This window comes from Cryptotermes secundus, unplaced genomic scaffold (genome assembly GCF_002891405.2).
Source record: "Cryptotermes secundus unplaced genomic scaffold, Csec_1.0 scaffold547, whole genome shotgun sequence".
In the NCBI taxonomy this organism is placed as follows: Eukaryota; Metazoa; Arthropoda; class Insecta; order Blattodea; family Kalotermitidae; genus Cryptotermes; species Cryptotermes secundus.
This window is the reverse complement of record NW_019734361.1, coordinates 173,908-193,239: the sequence shown is the minus strand read 5'-3', so window position 1 is coordinate 193,239 and position 19,332 is coordinate 173,908. Positions and strand designations below refer to the sequence as shown.

The following is a 19,332-nucleotide window of genomic DNA, read 5'->3' as shown; positions in this document are numbered from 1 at the left end:
TGATGATGATGATGATGATGACAAAAGATAACCCGTGTTGTAATTTTGTTCACGACGCAATTCTACATTGAACGAAGCAGCAGCAGATCGATTCGGTGATGGCATTCCCAATTGATTGAGAAATTTGTTCGCGATTTCTAAGCACAAATCTTCAATCATTATCAACGCTTCGTTGTACTTTTCTGCTGTGAAATCCATGTTCATATTGGAATTTTCCTGCGCATTCGACGGAAAAAATCTTCACCCATGTGCGATTTATATTTCTCCCATAACTCTGCTGGAGNTCCTTAATTTTAGTGACTAAACAAGAATGTCTACCTGTAAGACAGGCAGCGCCGTCAGTGCAAACTCCAACGCAATTTTTCCATTCGAGACCTCTCCCTTCAATGAAACCATTTAAAACTTTGAAAATTTCACTGCTGGTAGTGTGCGTAGGTAATTCAGAAACATTTAAAATGTCTTCCTTCATGTCACTCTCGTCATGGTCAATATATCGTACATACGTAAGTAAAATGCTGCTGTTCTGAATATCTGTAGTTTCGTCCAGTTGTAATGCAAATAATTTCGATTTTTTAATTTTTTAATTGACTTGCGTTTCTGTATCTTCTGCCATATCAGATATCCGCCTACCAACTGTATCATTCAACAATGTGATGTCTTTCATTTTACTTGCCGCAGACTGGCCTAATACTTCATTACAAGCAGCAGTCAAAGAAGGCTTAATGAGTTCTTCCCCAGTGGAATATGGTTTTTTACATTTAGCTATCAGTAGTGATATTAAATAGGATGCCGTTAGAAGTGAAGTGTCAGGTTGAAGCTTGGTAAATAATTTTCTTTTTTACTTTAAATGCATCTCTTTTACGCATGAAGAATTCAATGGGTTTGTTGCCTAGATCGGAATGTCTTGTGTTGAGATGTCGGGTAAGTCGCGATGGCTTCATAGCTTCATTTCCCAGAACAGTAGCACAAATGACACATTGAGGTCGTGGCAGTTGGTCAGTGTTAGGGCATTGTATGAAACTAAATTTTAAGTAGCTGTCCATGTACTTACGAATAGATGCAGACTTTTTCTTCTGTGTGCTGGTGGTTTCCCCTTCATTTTGTACATCCTGAAGATAGCTATGTAGGCTTGAGGTGGATGAATCACTACTTGTTGCGTCACAAACACCTTCAATACGAGATTTATTAACACCAAAATTAAACAAAGTCCCCTGTCTCTTATTCATATTAAAATTTAAATCACTCAGGTTTCGAAACAAGCACTTACACACAGCATGCGAACTTGCGAAGAAACAGTATTCAGTATTACTAGATTTGAGAACTGGATACAGACTGCCTTGATCTTCAATTTCAGTGGAAACATTTTCTTTATACTTCCTTGCTGATTGGTCACCGACATTTGCAACAGATGTTATTTCGCTCAGTTCTGAGAACAAAGGATATGCCGCCCATTGTTGTAAGCGGCTTGCAGGCAATTTTTATGACTGGTCATAAACATCGGTATTGCCTTTCCCGAATGTTGAAAGATTTGGATGTCTGAAAATTCCCGATCATTCATGAACACTTCCATGTTTAAAAAAATGCGGCTTGGTCACTGACATTTGCTACACAGATTTAGGTGTTCTGCGTCTGAGCTTCTCGACACAAATATTCTCCTCAGAATATTTCCACTATAAAATATTTATTCATGAAAAATGCTTAGAAAATGAAAATGACAAATTCCAGAAGAGCCTCTCGCGGACCAGTATAATTGATGCCAGGGCCCACTACTGGGCCGCGGCCCGGCGGTTGAGAAGCACTGCAATAGACCACTGTAGGTCGCGGTGCAAGGGCCGAGAGTGCCCACCTCTTATACACTCATCTTTTGTAATGGAAAATAGTAATGACTTGGCCGTTGCTCATCAACGGACGTCTGGCTCTGGCTCCACTATTCCGACTTTCAGCCGTCACCGGTGCCACTACCGAGTTTCAAACCGAGCACCTCTCGCATACGAGCTTTACCGCTACGTCAACATGCTCAGTGAAACTCATTAGCTCTTCTATATATGAGAGAGGTCCCTTCTATCTTTGTGTCCTGGGGTTAGTTCACGGGTTGCTATGGTTACGTCTCTGAAATAAAACTTTAAAATAGCCATACGGAATCGTACGAATTAAATATCTTGCACCAAGCTATCATATTATACGTATATAGGATTTGAGGTTCTTACACCTGTCTTCATGAAGAGTTCAGTCTTCTTGGATTAACGATGGAAGTCAACCGACGTTTCGGAAGAAATGTGTCTCCATCTTCAGGATCGATGAATAAACCTAGCAAGAAACCAGCGTCAAATCTCTTCTTGCCATCTTCTTTCACGCTAGTTCCTTTTTTGGCTTATTCTCCGACGCTGAAGAGGGAGGCGTCATGTTACCGCGAAATGTCGGTTGACTTTCGACGGACTACATGACGTTATATCCCATCATATAACATCATATGTTTGACCTTACTAAATCTGTCTCATATAAAACCTGTGAATAGTGTTGTTAACAAAACCTTCGTGCCGCAATACGCAATGTTCTATTTTACGCTTCAAAATGAGGTGAAGGTTGGCAAGCCTGAACTGCAGGCTACAGCAGGGAAGGTCACACAGAACTATATCACAAGGAAATTTAGAAGGCAGATGGCTGAAATCCAACACGCGCCACACTGCAGCTCAGGGATGCCAACTTACGACACGCGGGATGTGTAAATTCCCCTTAATGTTCATGCTTCTTCATTTTACCGCGTGAGAAACCTATGTGACAGTTGTTCCAAGGATCTATAAAGGCGCGTCCTCATTAGTCGTGCTCGTGCTTGTGCTCGCCAGGCTTGTGCTCGTCGGGAGACTCGTCTGGCTTTTACTTGTGCTCGTAAATCTTCGCCCACACTACTTCAGTTGCTCGCCAGGCTTCGGCGCGTGAGGATCCGTATATTTACTCGTAGTGTGTATAGGCTGTAGTCGTATTTTAATTTATTGGCTATAGTTTTTAAATTAAAAATTTGCTTGTCTCGTGACTTGTCATATCGTCCACATTACTCGCGAGCATAGCGAGTCACACGAGCACGAGCAGGAGCAGGAGCAATGCGGACGCGCCTTAAGAATATAAGATTTGAGGTTTTCACGCGCGGTGACTATGAAGAAAGTAGTCTTCTGGGATTTGGCGCCGTGTAGTTACTGTGTTAACCGACATTTCCTCCATCTTCAGGGTAGGAGAAAAAATAAAACCCGCAAGCGAAGAACCAGAGTGAGCAGGTGCAAATAGACTATAAAGTCGAGAATAAACCCAGCTGTATAAGAGCGCGTCCTCAGGTTGCGGATGGAGGAGACGACCTCCAGATAAGGAGGGTAGCTGTGAATATTCTGAATAAGCAGTTGCGGACAGCTGACAAGGGTGGTCTTTCACATTGGGGGTTGCGCGTGGGGCTAACAACTACACGCCGTAAAAAATAAGCTTGTTACGAAAGATCACATGAAGCCTCGGACCTGGGCGGATTCACTGGATAAACGACCTAAGCGAAAGAAAATGGCCATGAGATTTGGCACTTGGAAGGTCAGGCGCATGTATAGAGCAGGTTGGCTCAGGGCAGCGGCAGAAGAAATCTTAATATATATAAGTTAGATTTAGCGGGGGTATAGGAGGTCAGATGGGACGGAGGTGGCACCTAGCCAGCAATAGAATGTACATTTTCCTATGGAAAGGGAATGAAAATCATGAATTTGGTACAGGTTTTTTCGTACATAAGAGAATCGTATCAGCAGCTAAGAGGGTAGAGTTCGTTAGTGACAGGATATCATATATGATACTAAAAGGTCGCTGGTGTGATATCATCGTTACGAATGTGTGTGATGGTGTGAAGGACAGGTTCTATGAAGAACTTGAACAGGTATTTGATGAATTCCCGAAGTATCCTATGAAAATTTAGCTAGGAGATTTCAATGCCAAAGTAAGGAGGGAAGACATTTCCAAACCAACGATTTGGAATGAGAGTTTCTGCCAAGGAGAGCCTAGGTTATTATGAACCGAAGAAGCATAAGCCATGGTTCGATGAAGGATGCTCAAAATTACTAGACCAAAGGAAAGAAGCCAAATTGCAATGGTTACAGGATCCAAGCGAGTTAAATGGGGATAATCTGAACAATATAAGACGCGAAACCAGCAGGCATTTCAGGAGCAAAGAGAGGGAAAATCTGAAAGACAAAATTGATGAGCTTGCAATGAACAGTAAGAACAAGAACATCAGGGACCTGTATAGAGGAATAAATGACTTTAAGAGGGGTTAACAGCCTAACAGTAACTTAGTGAAGGATGAGAATGGTGATCTGCTTGCAGATTCCCACAACATTTTGAATAGGTGGAGGAACTACTTCTCTCAGTTACTGAATGTACGTAGGGTCACTGATGTTAGGCAGACAGAAATCCATACAGCTGAGCCGTTAGTACCTGATCCTAGCCCTTTTGAGGTTGAAAGTGCCACTGCAAAATTGTTACGGTATAAATCCCAGGTAGTGATCAAATTCCGGCAGAACTTATTCTAACAGGAGGTGAAATATTACATTCTAATATCCATAAGCTAATTACTTCTATTTGGCATAAGGAAAAATTGCCTGATCAGTGGAAGGAGTCCATTATTTTATCAGTACACAAGAAGGGTGATAAAACTGACTGTAGTAATAAATAACGCAGTATAAACGCAGAGTGGGATTAGAACCTACGAGTCCAGTGTTTGAGCGGGTGACGACCGGGCGGTCACTGTAATCGGCAATCAGCTATTATGTCAACAAAATATGAGGTCAGACTAAAGGTAGACCCATTTTAAACTGGTAAACGCCACGTTTGAGTGTAGGATATTTTGTGTTGTCACGTATATGTGTGTGACTTACATGGAGTTTTGGATGACTGGATTTATTGACTACTTACGGGCCGTAATTACAGATAACTATAATACTAACGCTGCCGGTCACGGTAGCCGAGCGGTCTAAGGCATACACTGTCTTCACTCGCTCGGAAGCCGAGATCGTGGGTTCGAATCCCAATCAGGGCATGGATGTTTGCGTGCGTTTTTCTGTGTTTGTCTACAGGTAGAGGCCTTGCGACGAGCTGATCACTCGCCCAAGGAGTCCTACCGTATGTGTAAGATCTAGTAAACCGAAGTGAAACGGAGAGTTTCATGGAGGTAGGCCTAGGCCCAAATTGGGGCTGTAGCGCCACAGAAAAAAACCCACTAACGCTGATTTCCACACTACAAATCACTCCATGCTGTTTTCACTAGTCGTTGCTTGGTACCAGCTCTTAGCAATGGTCACTCGTCTGCAATGGTTTTACTTGTCGTTTCCTGGTAACTGATGTTAACAATGACTATTCTCTACTTCCGTGCTATAGTCCCCTAGAGAACTGTCAATCCCAGTTGTGTTCATTATAACTCCTGGACGCCGACCGCCTAGACGACCCTACGTTTCCCGAGTTGCGTGCGTAACATTTGCCGCGGGAACGTGCTTACCGAGCCATTGCGCAGACGCGGGTCTGGTATAACGTCGCATAGCAACAGCTATACATGCTGCAGTATGTTTCAAGCTTTCACTAGTTAATGAAGGACTCGAGTGTAGCTGATGTCATCAACAGGCTGAATCTGATGTTCTCAAGCCTCGTCTTGCCCATCTGATGGACTCAGAAGGTGAAACAATTTGCTTCTGTTCCGCTGCAACCACGAGCGGCGATGGGAAAGCTGTAGGCCTTGCCATTAAGCAGCATGTAGCGCCTTCTCGTAGCGCTAAGGCCAGCTGCTCATTTCAGTAGTGACGCGATTATGCATTGCGGATCCTGTTTGGATTCTGAGAATTCGCGTCCATCAGCCGGATCTCACGTTCGGTGCATCCATCTAGGAAAGGTTCTACCGGTTGTGCACTTTACGTCCTCCATATATTTATTATTTATACAATTATTATAATGGACGTTGTGTATTATCTTAGGTAATGATGGAGACCACTGGCAAGACCTAGACGTGGGTAGGAGGATAATATTAAAATGTTCCTTTGACATATAGGATGGGATGGTATGGACTGGATTGGTCTAGCTCAGGATAGGGACCAGTGGCGGGCTCTTGTGATGACAGTAATGAACGTTGGGGTTACATAAAGTGTTAGGAAATCTTGAGTAGCTGCGCAACTAGCGCCTCCTTAAATGGGACCAGCTGAGTAGGATCCTTTCCGTTTTATAACTCTGATGACAGAAGCCATAGCGCAGGCGATTAGTCGCTGGCTTCCCGGCCGGGTTCCAGTCCGGGTTTGGTTATGTGGGATTTGTGGTGGACAAAGTGGCACTGGGGCAGGTTTCCTCCGAGTACTTAAGTTTCCCCTTGCAATCCTCATTCCACCAATTGTTCCACAATCACCCTCATATATCATCTGGGGCTAGTACAACAGGCCAGTAGTGGCCACAGTGCCAAGTGGACTCAGTCTCAGCCCATTAAGAATAATAATAAGAAATAGCCCATTCACTCACCAACCAACTCGCTCCACTCAACTGCACTGCACTAACCCAACTCGGTCAGTCAAGTGATATGGCATCGGAGCGGACCACACAGAAAACACCGTTTCCAACAGTAATTTCATTGTTTCGCGCAGGCCACTGCCTAGCAACTGCTCCAGTACTGACGCTTACTTACGAAGCTGCTACATGGCAATGGCCTTTGTCTCGTTTCTCTTGCGGTCGTTGCCTAACGACGGGTCTGTAAGCCATAGTATGGTAGATCTGTAAGAGTTTAAAGTTTCCCCTGTGCTTAACTAATTAAGCATTACGTCATAAAGGCGTACGGGGAAGTGGATGTATAGATTCACGTATTCTTGCCCTCGGCACTAGTTGGAGGTGAGTAATCAGCTTCACGTCCCGGCCGCTTTACCACTGGAGAAAGAGCCCCGGTATTCATTGGATAGGAGGCTGGGTGGGCCCCAGAGCCGGTCTGGACGATGTGGAGAAGAGAAAGACCTTGCCCCTCTTGGGACTCGAACTCCGACCTCTCTATCGCCCAGCCCGTAGCCAGTCGCTACACCGACTCCACTATCCCTGCTACACAGATTAAACTCAAGAAAAAGTGAAAGTACATTTTAAAAATACAATCAGGTCCATGCTTTCTTTTGTATCATAAACGGCACCCATGCAAAATACTGTTTCCTAAAGAATTATTTTGTGTGTGTGTGTGTGGGGGGGGGGAGTGTTAGTATCCATGATTATGTGCGCCAGTAGAGAATTTATGTCGTGTTTTGTTGTCATCTCTGTTTCAAAGCGTTTCACTAAATTACATATCGAATTGTGTGGTATGCCCATCCAAGAATACTCATATAACTAAGAAAAAACGTATCGGATACAAAGTATCCTTGAGGGGTCCGTCACAGTCAAATAGGAACGTCGATTTTTGGGTCATTAGAAAGTTACTAGTTTCTATTTTCAACCAATGAAGAGAAATCTCGTTATTGCAGTTATCTTCCGTGACTTTCAAACTTGAGGAACGACGCACCCTAAATAGAGTACAAGTATACTAATGATACAGTGACTAAATAACAGTAAAAACATATTTCAGGGATGGAGTACAACGTAAGTTTGTCACATACCCTTTAAACAGACGCAGCGCCAGCTGGTTGGTTACGTCACGGAACAGTAAGACGAGGTTAATGACAAAAGACGATCTATGAAGGTTGAAAACCGAAATGAAACATCTGCGCAACCTTCCGCGACAAAAGTCGGACAACAATTGTGTGAACAGCGCGAGAGAAGTATTTCCGAACCTGCACCAACGAAAAATAGACACACACTGACAGAAGTCCGAGCACGGGGTGGAATCCATGTGGGTTAAACAAGATCGATTCTCGAAGCTGTTGCGCGGCTGCTCTAACAATTCAGGAGCAGGCGCAGTTGGGGGCGAACCTATGTACACGTACACCTCTTTATATCTTGAGGAAACGCATAACCCACACACAAACCCTTTACCTAAGGTGTCTGAACGCTGTGAGACGCACACAAGGCAGCAATGAATCATGGCTGCGAGAAAGCGATCACAATTGAGGATATCCATGGTTTTCATCAATGATTTCATTTTACATAGTAAGTTAAAGTTAAGTGCGCGTGAGGAATTCTATGATCTAGCCACAAGGCCAGCCTCACATATCAACAAGTTTGTTTTCTGAACCTGAGGAAGTTCGGAAAAATCAGGTAAAGAGACTAAATATATCCCCTGTAACAGGCGGTGGAGGCCCATAGGGTTGTGAGACGTCGAAACTCCCACATTTCCTACACAATCGGCTCACAGATGGCGGTGAGGTTGTCAGCCTTACGCGCCGGCCGCCTTTTACCACCCAGGAAGATTCCTGGTACCCATTTCTGTTAGAAGCTTCGGAAAAATCGACGCTCAAGAAACGTTGCCTCCTTCCGAAAATTACATCGTTATAAAAAAAAAAGATTTTGCAAAGCAATGTTTTAATTTACAGTTTACTTCTGCAACATTGCGTCATGTATTGGCAACTAGGCACGGTGTTTGGATTGGTAACTGGTCTTACTGAACAATTGTAACTTAACTACAGGTAACTATAACAATTTCACGGATCTACACAATATATAAAAATCACTGTACTGCAGCTCACACAAAGTATTTTGTCTTTTCATCAGTCGTTGCTTGGTAATGCTTCCCAACAACGTAGATTCCTCAGCTTCCGTACTCATATCCTTACATGCTGGCATACTTTACGACTGGCAGTTCATCTTGGCGCCAAGCCCCTTGAGACTCAAGACCAGCAATTTCTTTTTCAAGTGAACACTTAATTTCATAGTCCTTATGTAACATCTCTCTGACGAGAGGATGGGTCTGTCGTTTACAATTGTTGCTGGCCCTCAACAGCGCAGTCATTCTAAGCCGGGATAGCTCAGTCATTATAACGACGGGTAACGGGCTGGATGGACGGGGTTCTGTTCCTGATAGAGGCAAGAAATTTTTCTGTACTCTACAATGTCCAGACCGGCTCTGAGGCCCACCTTGCCTCCTATCTAATGGGTACAGTGGGGCTCTTATCCTGTGGTAAAGCGGCAGGAGCGTAAAGCTGACTACTCACCTCCACCTAATGACGAGGTTAAGAATATTAGCACTATAACGCCACTCCCCCATACGTCATCATGGCGTGGCAATTAATTAATCAAGCACAGGCACAGCTTTACCTTTTGTCTTTTAAAACATGGATGTGAGAGTGATAGGTCGTCAGGCTTCTGTGGTATGAGAGTCCCGTTACAGCTGACGATAGGTGGTAAATCGTGAAGATACAAGCCGGGCAGAAACAAAGGCTATTTGAAATATATGAAACGTATAATCAATATATGAATGCCGATCACAGAGGCCGTGCGGTCTAAGGTATGAAACGTTTTCCCCCGCTCAGACACTGGGGTCGTAGGTTCGAATCACACTCGAGGCATGGTTGTCTGTCCGCGATTCTCTACAATATTCATATTTTCCGATTAATTCTGCTGCGAAACAGGTCAGAGAGTCTAACACGAAACATACAATAATAATAATAATAATATTAAAATATACAGCAGATGTACCTTTGTTGTTTTCGGGTCGTGGAATTTGTCACCTCTGCTTCCTACTTGCCTTGAAGATGAGGCGACATGTTCCTCCGAAATGTCGGCTGACGTTCAACGGACTACACGGCGCTATATCCCAGAAGACAGAAATCTTCTTAACCACCGGTGCAAGAACATCAAATCCTACAAATCAGTATTAGGGTCCCGACGTTAACTGTTATTACACTAAGCACGAAGAAACGGATTTTCAATTAATCTGATCCTTCCAGCCGCACTATGGCCCTGGGTTCGACTGAGTCCCTAACTTAAATGAGTACCAGGAATCTTCCTGCGGGGTAAAGGGCGGCTGGCAACCTCACCGCAATTTGTGAGCCGATTGGCTAGAAAATGTTGGAGCTTCGACGTCCTGTTACAGGGATAGCTTTACCTCTTTATTCATTGATCTAGGCGGAAATAGGCCAGTGCATGGGATAAAGGCCTCTCCTTAATCATGCGGCAACTTCTTCAACACATCGGTAATGTGGTTCAACTTGCATGACAGGCGCCTCCGTTTTGCGAAAAGTTTCTGAGAATGTGTTCCGAACTGTGGACATAACATAGTTTATCATAATACTCAAGGATTAAGCCGTCCCTCGGAGAGTGTGGTGATCATTCCATTTTAAATGTGGGAGCCCTCGAGTACCTCCACCGTAGCCCTGCGATACGTAGGAGGCGACCAGAAGTGAACCCAGTGCCTGAGGGTATAACCGGGTCACCCTGTTCCTGGGGGATATAAATACGGGGACCTGGCCCTCCAGGTTGGGGGTGTCTCGCATCTGAGACAGTAAAATGTGGTCATGAGACTCCCGGAACTCGGAGTTGAGAATGACTGCGCTGGCGAGACCAGCAGCAATTGTAAACGACAGACCCAACCTCTCGCCAGAGAGGATGTTACATACGGACTATGACCACAAGCGTTCAATTGGAAAATAAAATTACTGGTCTTCAGCCTCAAGGGCTTCTTGTCAAGACGAACTGATTGGCGGTAACTCTGACTCTGACTGTTGGCGCCCTATGTTTTGTTTTCTTTCCGGGATGTATGTTAAAATTTTATTGGGAATTCGTCTTTCAATCAGTGGAACGTAGAAAAAAAGTAAAGTAAAGTTATCCTGTGACAGGACGCGAAGGCCCATAGGGTTGTGAGACGTCGAGGCTCCCACATTTTCTAGACAATCGGCTCACAGATGACGGTGAGGTTGTCTGCCTTACGCGCCAGCCGCCCTTTAGCCCCATGGCCATAGTGCGGCTGGAAGAATTAGGTCAATTGAAAAATCTGTCTCGTCGGGACCCGAACCCGCGACCTTCCAGCTTGTAGCATAATGCCTCAACCAACTGCGCTACCGCGTGCCCCATTAGTGGAACATGCGATGTGGATTTTAACATTTTATTGCTTAGATTATAAACATTTATTCTTTGATTCTGATAATTCTTTTTGGGCTCTTCCTCGTGTAGCCCTCTACACTCTTAACTAATTTCATTTCTGAAGTTCATATTTCTGTTTCCTGTTTTTCTTGGTGCAGTCCAAACTTCGGATCCATAACTTTAAAATTTCATCTGGATATCTCTGCTTATTCAATGTTCTCACGGTGCTGCACATTTGATTAAATATATTCATTTTTATTTCTAGATCTTTGTTGTTTGTTACTGTAATTTTGTATCGTAGGTAGTTAAAACGCGGATCACAGTTGCCGGACGCGCGATCTAAGGCATGAACTGTCTTCTGTCGCTCGAAGGCTGGGATCGTAGTTTCGAATCCCAGTCTGTGTAAGTTTATTCTGTGTTTGTGTTGTTCTGCGTGTAGGTAGCGGCCTTGGGGAGGGCTGATCCCCCACCCATGGAGTCCTACCGACTATGTACATGATTAGGGAACAGAAGAAAGAGGCCAAGGTTCACAAGGGCTGCAGAGCCATAGACAGATAGGTAAGTAGTTAGAACTACATTATGTTGTTATTTGTCACTATTTCAGTTTTCATATTCATCTTTCCTTTCATTCCCATTGCCTTTAATTCATTTAGTGACATCTTGAAATTATATTTTATAATATTATAGCGGTATAACGACTGGCTACGGGGCTGGGCGGCCGAGGGGTCGGAGTTCGAGTCCCGATAGAGGCAGGATAGTTCTCTTCTTCATGTCGTCCACCTCAACCTCCTAGTCAATGGGTACCGGGGGCTCTTTCCCCGAGGAGGGGGTAAAGTGGCAGGATCGTGAAGCTTACCACTCATCTCCAACTAGTGCCGCAGTGGATCTATACAGCCACTTACAACCCACGCCTTTACGGTGTAGTGCTTAGTCATCCAAGCACAGGGACAACTTAACGTTTTTACCGCTACTTGAATTTATGAATTATTTTATCAATTTATATTTCACTCACAGTGCAACACAAGTTTGTTACAGTCACTTTAATCTTTATTCGCGACATGTCTCGGCCGTAAACTGCCGTCACCAGGTGCCCTCGTAATGCTAGCTGTTCGTTGCACTGCTTCACTCAAGTTTAAATTTAAAAATCGAAATATGTCGCCCTACTGAATTTAGTGAAAACGGTTTCGATCTCCTTATTGGATGTATCTGCGTAGGCGTGGGTGTGTTTCATGTAGTTCAGTGATGTCGGTGTGTATGTTGATATGTAAGCCCATTAGTTAGTTATTGGAGAGGTTGGGTTTCCCCATGCACTGAGACCTGTATTGGTCCATTGTGCTTCCCTCTATGATATTCTACCAGTCTACATATCCTACCGGTACTGGTGCTTACCATCAGTCCCGCCCAGCCAGCGAGACCGGCTCTGCTAGCTAAGAGGTATCTATAATGCTTCTCCCATCTACCAGAGATATTAGAGACTGCTGTTGGGCGGGAAACGTCCGTTAATTTGGCTCAGTGACCTCCTTTGGAGATATGAGGTTCTTTTACGTGCCGTAAAGCTACGACACGGGACCCACGGCTTAAAGTCCCTCCCGGAGGACTTGTTCCCCGAATTTTTCCGCCCTTAAAAATTCGACGACCTCCGCGGGGGGTATTTGAACCCGCGTACTACGAGTCATGAGGTGGGAACGTTACCTCTACACTACGGAGGCCGCTTGTAAGCCCATTACTCCGCTTGTTTTGTTCGTTGTTGTTTTCTGTTGTGTCCGTCCAGCCAGTATGTCGTCCGCGAATAAGACCGAATACAGATTCAAGTCCTTTACTAAAATACACTAGAAATGCAAAATTGAACAGCACTATCTTCGTATTATACATAGTGATTCTAAATAACTGTCGGGGTTTCCGGAGACCTATAATTTTCAAACCTTAGTGCCACGACTTTTGAGTTAAAGTTTCATATTCCATAAGCAGTACATTCTAATATTTCCGGTTTGAAAATCATGGGCCAAGGGAACTCCGACAATAATTCAGAAACACCTTGGATTTTGGTACATGCTTTGAACTGTTCTTATTAAATGTGTCGGAAATACTTTTACTTCATTCGGGAAGTGTGAAGGTAACAAGGTTAGTTTCCGACTCAGCGACGCGCAGTGTGAACACAGAGACAATGAAGAGAAGAACAACGCCATAATTCAAGACTGAATAAATCACGGAGACAGCAGCTCCTTTTTTAAAACAGCGTGTCTGTATCCCCCTAATGGGCCACCATTGAGTGCATCTCTGTGTACTTATGTGCTGAATTTTTGTTCAAATATAGATCCATTTCTTCTTCATATTTGACTATAAGATTATGTGATCATTGCTTAGTAATACACCGCTGGTTTGTTTACTCTTTGGTTCTAAGCCGTACTTACTTACTAATGGAGCTGAGCCCCTCTTGGGGAGGAGCCAATTCTGCAGGTACTCAAGAACCTGAAGGTTCTTTACCGTGTTCTCAAGAGCCCTCCATTTGTCTCTATCCCGAGCCAGATCAGTCTAATCCATACCATCAAATCCTATACCTGTAGGATCCATTTTAATATTGCCCACCCACCTACGCCTCGGTCTTCCCAGTGGTCTCTTTCCTTCTGACTTTCTCACCAATATCCTCTATGCATTCCTCGTCGCTCCCATCGTGCTACATGCCCTATCCACCTCATCCTTCTTGACTTGAGCATTCTAATTATACTTGGAGAAGAGTACAAGTTGTGAAGCTCCTCATTATGCAGTTTTCTCCAACCTGTCGCTTCATCTCTCTTCGGTCCAAATATTCTCCTCAACACCCTGTTCTCAAACACCCTCAGTCTATGTTCCTCCCTTAATGTCAGAGATAAAGTTTCACATCCATACAGAACCACAGGCAACATTATAGTTTGTATATACTAATTTTTATGTTTTTGGACAGCAGACGAGAAGACAAAAGGTTCTGCACTGAATGGTAGCAAGCATTACCCGAGTCAGCATACTCGCTTAGGTTTTAAGCCGTATTGTTATAAAATTAAATTGAAGTTAGATTAAAAATTAATTAAGATCAAACCTAAAGGAATTATAATACTACACCCTAGTGTGTACGGGGTAGTATTAAATTGTCAAGTTCCGTATTTATGAATAGATAGTTCAAGATGGTTGTCTATGCTTATTTGACCACTCTAACGTGAAGTAACACTGACTTTGACTTACAGGTGAGTTCCGAGACAGGCAGTCTGCAGACGAGGCGGGAGCTAGTACTAGCCGGCGATAACCTGCGGAGGCTAGATGGCGCTGGGTGTTGCTCCCGCCGCCCCTGACAGAGGCGTGAGCACATTGTTGGGATCCGTCACCATGAAAACGATTGTTGAAGAGACAGCAGGCTGACAAGACTTAGTGCGTGCTGTAATGAATAGCGGAGTGTGTGAATTAGCGACAGCGCTGTAGTTACGAACTGTAAGTGTTAAATAAATGCAATTACCACTCTGAAACCCGTAAGCCAAAATTCTTACTCCGCCATACACTGCGCTCTTTTTCAACATATGGCCGAAGGCGAAGTTCGCCAGTTCTGGCCGTACCCCGCGAAGGCCCTCACACTACATCGCTTTAAACCCTAAACCTCTATTTGGCGATCTGAATCTGGTATGTGGCAGTCCTACTTCATGAAGTTTAAAATGCAGAGAGTTGGCATAAAGTCATTGGTAGTTTTGGTGGTGTACACAGAGAAGAACCACGAGCGACTAACAGAAATGAGTACCAAAAATCTTCCTGAAGCGTTAAGGGCGGCCGGCCGGTGCGTAAGGCTGTCTAGAAAATGTGGGAGCCTCGATGTCTCACTACTCTATGGGCCACCACGGGTCTGATACAGGGACAGCTTTATCTTTTACTTAGAGACGAGCAGGCAAAAGAATCACACGAAATATACAATAAGTGGCCGCAAGCACTGGATCGTATAAACCCAGAAACTTGTGACGCTGTATACTTCGCCTTGAAGCATGTGAATGTAATATCAGAAGATTATGACATATGGGCCGTCTCTCTAACAATAGAAGAACTGCCTTTTTTCTATGCGACGGCCGGTAAACACCCCCCTTAAGCATGTGACAACAATATAGGGGAAATTTTGTGTTTTCTACGCAGTCTGCGCCAAGCAAACACATGGAACAATAGGATGTCTATTGCTAGGTAACGAAGCTGTAAATGCGCATCCTTGACAAAAGAAGATGTTTTCCGTGGGGCCCGTGCAGAGGAGTTATCCTGAAGACAATCAGTGCTACGAGTCAGTTCTCGGTAGGAGATAGCCACGGGACGTTCGTAGTTGAAGAATAATTAGAAGTCGGTCTGTGAAGACTTAACGTGTAAACTGAAGACTTTATGTGTGCCAGGAGACGACCAGTGAAGACTGAGAAGCCTACTGCGTGTGTAACGGTGAACTGAAAAGTGTGTAGATCAGCGATAGCGCTGTATTACCTGTAGTCCCGAGCTGTGTGAATAAGGTATCAATAAATCCAATCATCCAATCCAGAACCCGTTTTATAACTCACCCACAACCCCCCTACACGTGACATCATCATACACGAAAGTAGTCATCTCCAATACGGATTCTTAATACGGGGCACTCCATGTTGAGAGACAGCAATATAGTCCACATTAAGAACACGGTTATTTTGGTATCTGCCACAACAGGCAGCCACGCCGCTTTTTGAGCTATGATGAACCACAAACATCGACTAACTAGCAACTACAAACTAAATAACGATTAAGTCAAAATCGGAAACTTCAACAACGGGGAAGTTTCTAGAGAAGAATTCTACACACAAAAGTCAACGCTCGTAGCGTGATGTTGCTGTGCATTTGCTAGATCAGCTACCCACCGCCAGATGGCAGAAGCTTACAGCAAAGATACGATGGTATTCCGGACCAGATGGTCATTACCTCGGCCATTTTTGTATATACATGAATTAAAAAAAAAAAGAGGGAATCCCATATTATTGATTATATCCATATCAGCAAATTTCTCTCTATAATTCGCATCACATCTATGGACATTATAACTTCACCGACAAGCGGCGGTCGCTCGGTCGGTATAGTTCGTTTGCGGACTAAAATCACTAAGTTTGTTCTATGGACATTAAACTTCTCACACAATTTTTTGCAACAAATATTCACTTAAGGAATAGTCTGACATGAGGCTGCTAATGCATCAAGTTGGTCAATTTAAATTAACCTGTGAAATTCCTGTTGAAAATCGATGTGAAAGTTATAAATTCCCATGTATAGCTATGGTTTGTAAAGATAACACTTTCACTAGTCCACCTTTACACTTATAATTTGATCATGATGTGAGGCAGTCCTTACTATGAACTGCAGCTCTCTCTTCTCTATTCGGCTGGTTCCTACTTTACTGAACATTTAACATATGGCATTTAAATTTCCATATTGGAAATCTTAATACCACACAGAGCTTGAATTGCTTATCTGGGAAACTAAGAATGTAAAAGCAAAATAATGGTGGATTTAGGATTTCATTATGCGGCTCCATAAGCTGGCATGAAACCTCATCAGTGGATATTCACTGGCTACTAGGGCTACGGTTGAGCCACAGTAGCAACCCGGTACTTTTCTGTGTTGGCATTTATATCAAAACCGGTTATACCAAACATAAATACTGTCACAGGAACTAAGTGCAGGGAGAGGACGGCTCACATGCCGGCATGTGCCTCTCAACCTCTCCACACCTCCCTCTCTTCTTATAACTTCCAGAAACTCAGTGTCTCATCTCTCAGATCTGCACTCACTCTTCTAGTAGTATCTTCTCTGCGAGGCAAGAAGAGGCAACTCAGTTGACCTGAGGCTCCCAGTGAGCTAGAAATGGTGTGAAGCTTTTGTGCATGGTGAATCAGTGTGACAAGGGTCAAGTCTGTGAGTCACAGATGAAAGTGCAATAATGTACAGAGAAATTGAGGCCATATAGCCCAGCCAACACCAAGATCTAAAGTGGCTACACACATATAACAAATGGCTGCTCTGACACATGACAGAACATTACAATACATTATACCCTTTATACATTATTTAATTTACTAAATAAAGGAAGCAAATATAATATTGGTATCTCACCAAAATTTGTTATAAAGCAATTAGTCTATGAGACAGAAACCGCGATAAGACAAGTAAAAGACATTAATCAACAAGAAGCCATTAGATATTTAGCGACAAAAAACATACAGCAAATAGCATCAAAACAAAACATAATAAATAAAGAATACAAAGAACAAACTTACATGACCAAACAAATACAGCAAAAGCTTACACAACATAAAGCAACTATAGCAGAAGCCGATAAAGGAAAAACATTAGTTCTTATTTATAAGGAAGACTTAGATGACAAAGTGAAATCCTTTATCGAAAATAATAACATCTCTGAATTAAGAACAGACCATACACAAAAATTTCAAAGAACAGTATAAAACACCTTGAAGCAATGTAAAATTATAATAGACCCAATAAAAAGAAAACATGTTCACAAAATGAACACACAAGCACCCAAACTGAAAGCAAAAATTAAAATACACAAACCGGAGGCCCCAGTTAGACCGATAATAAACCCACACATAAATTAACTAAATACATGCATCAAAGGATAAACGACTATCTAAAATTAAAAAACGAGTACAACATCATTAACACAATACAATTTGCAGAAAACATAAGAAAACTAAAACTAAATGCAAATCACTGGATATTAAGGACCTATACGTTAATATCCCGATCAGCAATACACTTCTTGTAACCCATAAACTACTTAAGGATAGTCACATGGACAAAAGCATTCTAAAAGAAATAATGTTCATACTTAAAATTATATTGAACCAAAATTATTTTGAATATAATGGAAAATATAACAAACCAAGAACAGGCGTAGCTATGGGCTCCTCCATATCAAGTACAATAGCAGAAATCTTCCTACAAAACACAGAACAAGGCAGAATAAAACATATGCTGGAAGATGAGAAAATCAAATACTACAACAGATACGTAGACAACATCCTCATAATATATAATCAAACAAAAATAACCCCCCAATGCATCCTTGAACATTTCAATAGACAACATAAAAACCTGCAATTCACAATAAATGAGGAAGTAAACAACCAAATAACCTACCTAGACTTAAACATAATTAACAGAAATGGACAAATAGAAGTGGAAATGTACAGAAAACCCACATCGACAGACGTAACTATAAATAATAAATCATGCCACACTAAAGAACAAAAACTAGCAGCATATAAAAACTGGATACACAGACTTCTTACACTACCACTTGAGAAAAATGCTAAAAACAAAGAATTAAACACTATCATTAATATAGCACTAAATAATGGCTATAGGAAGGAAGACATCACACACCTATATAACAAACTTAAACAAAAGATAAGTAACCCATATAACAAAGACGAAAAAGAACAACAAAAATGGGTCACTTATACAGGAAACTACATATGAAAAATCATAAAACTATTCAAAAACACTAACATAAAGATAGCCATTAAAACAACACACACAATAGATAATTTAAAAAACGAAATGCGACAAATAAACCCATACGAACAAAGTGGTATATATAAATTAACATGCCAAAGCTGCAAAAAAGTATACATCGGCCAAACTGGTAGAAATCTAACAACTAGATACAAAGAACAATAAGACTAAACAAAGACGAATCGGCATTTGCCCAACACGTACTAAATAAACACCATCAGTATGGGCCGATGACAGTAATCATGGAAATGATTGAAAAAGCCAAAAAAGGAGGCATAATGAATATAAAAGAGGATTTCCACATATATCACACTTTAATAAGTTCAATAAACTGATAGAAGAACAAAAGCATAAAAAAGAAAGTAATAGCAAACGTAATATGTTCGACCTCATAATACATCATCAGAACACGCCCACACTAATGTCACAAACACAACAAGTATAAATCATGCAACACAGCACACTCTAGAACAGTGAAAACCACACAGCAAGCCACGAACAAACCCTGGACGACATCAAGGTAGGCCGAAACAAAATCCTCAACTATATATATATATATAGTGTGACATGTTGCGAAATCCGAGCCCCCCCCCCACACCAGCAGTGACGCGGCGGGTGAGTCAGCGCTCCCCTCCCACCCCTCAGCGGTAACTGAGCTCTCGCGTAATACGCGAGTAATAACCCCGCAATGCGCAACGCGCGGTGACGTCACGAGCGGAGCCGAAGATAGCCGAGCGGAGCCGAAGATAGCCGAGCCCCGTAACCTGGCAACTACGCAATGCTAATCAACAGCGGTGACGTCAC

General features: G+C 42.8%; 1 protein-coding gene across 3 annotated transcripts in view; it reads right to left on the bottom strand.

Moving 5' to 3' along the window:
- LOC111868871 overlaps positions 1 to 19,332 on the bottom strand; it is a 314,970-nt gene that overhangs the window by 272,669 nt on the left and 22,969 nt on the right. The window contains exon 4 of one of the 3 annotated variants that reach the window (XM_023859916.2): positions 14,197 to 14,386. Coding sequence is in view for 1 of the 3 variants with exons in the window: in XM_033753210.1 (XP_033609101.1) it covers positions 5,516 to 5,523 (8 nt within the window). In the remaining 2 variants the exon portion in view is untranslated. Of the gene's footprint in view, positions 1 to 5,515; positions 5,535 to 7,622; positions 7,805 to 14,196; positions 14,387 to 19,332 lie in introns of those variants that run through there. The other 2 variants (XM_023859917.2, XM_033753210.1) reach the window with 2 other exon arrangements.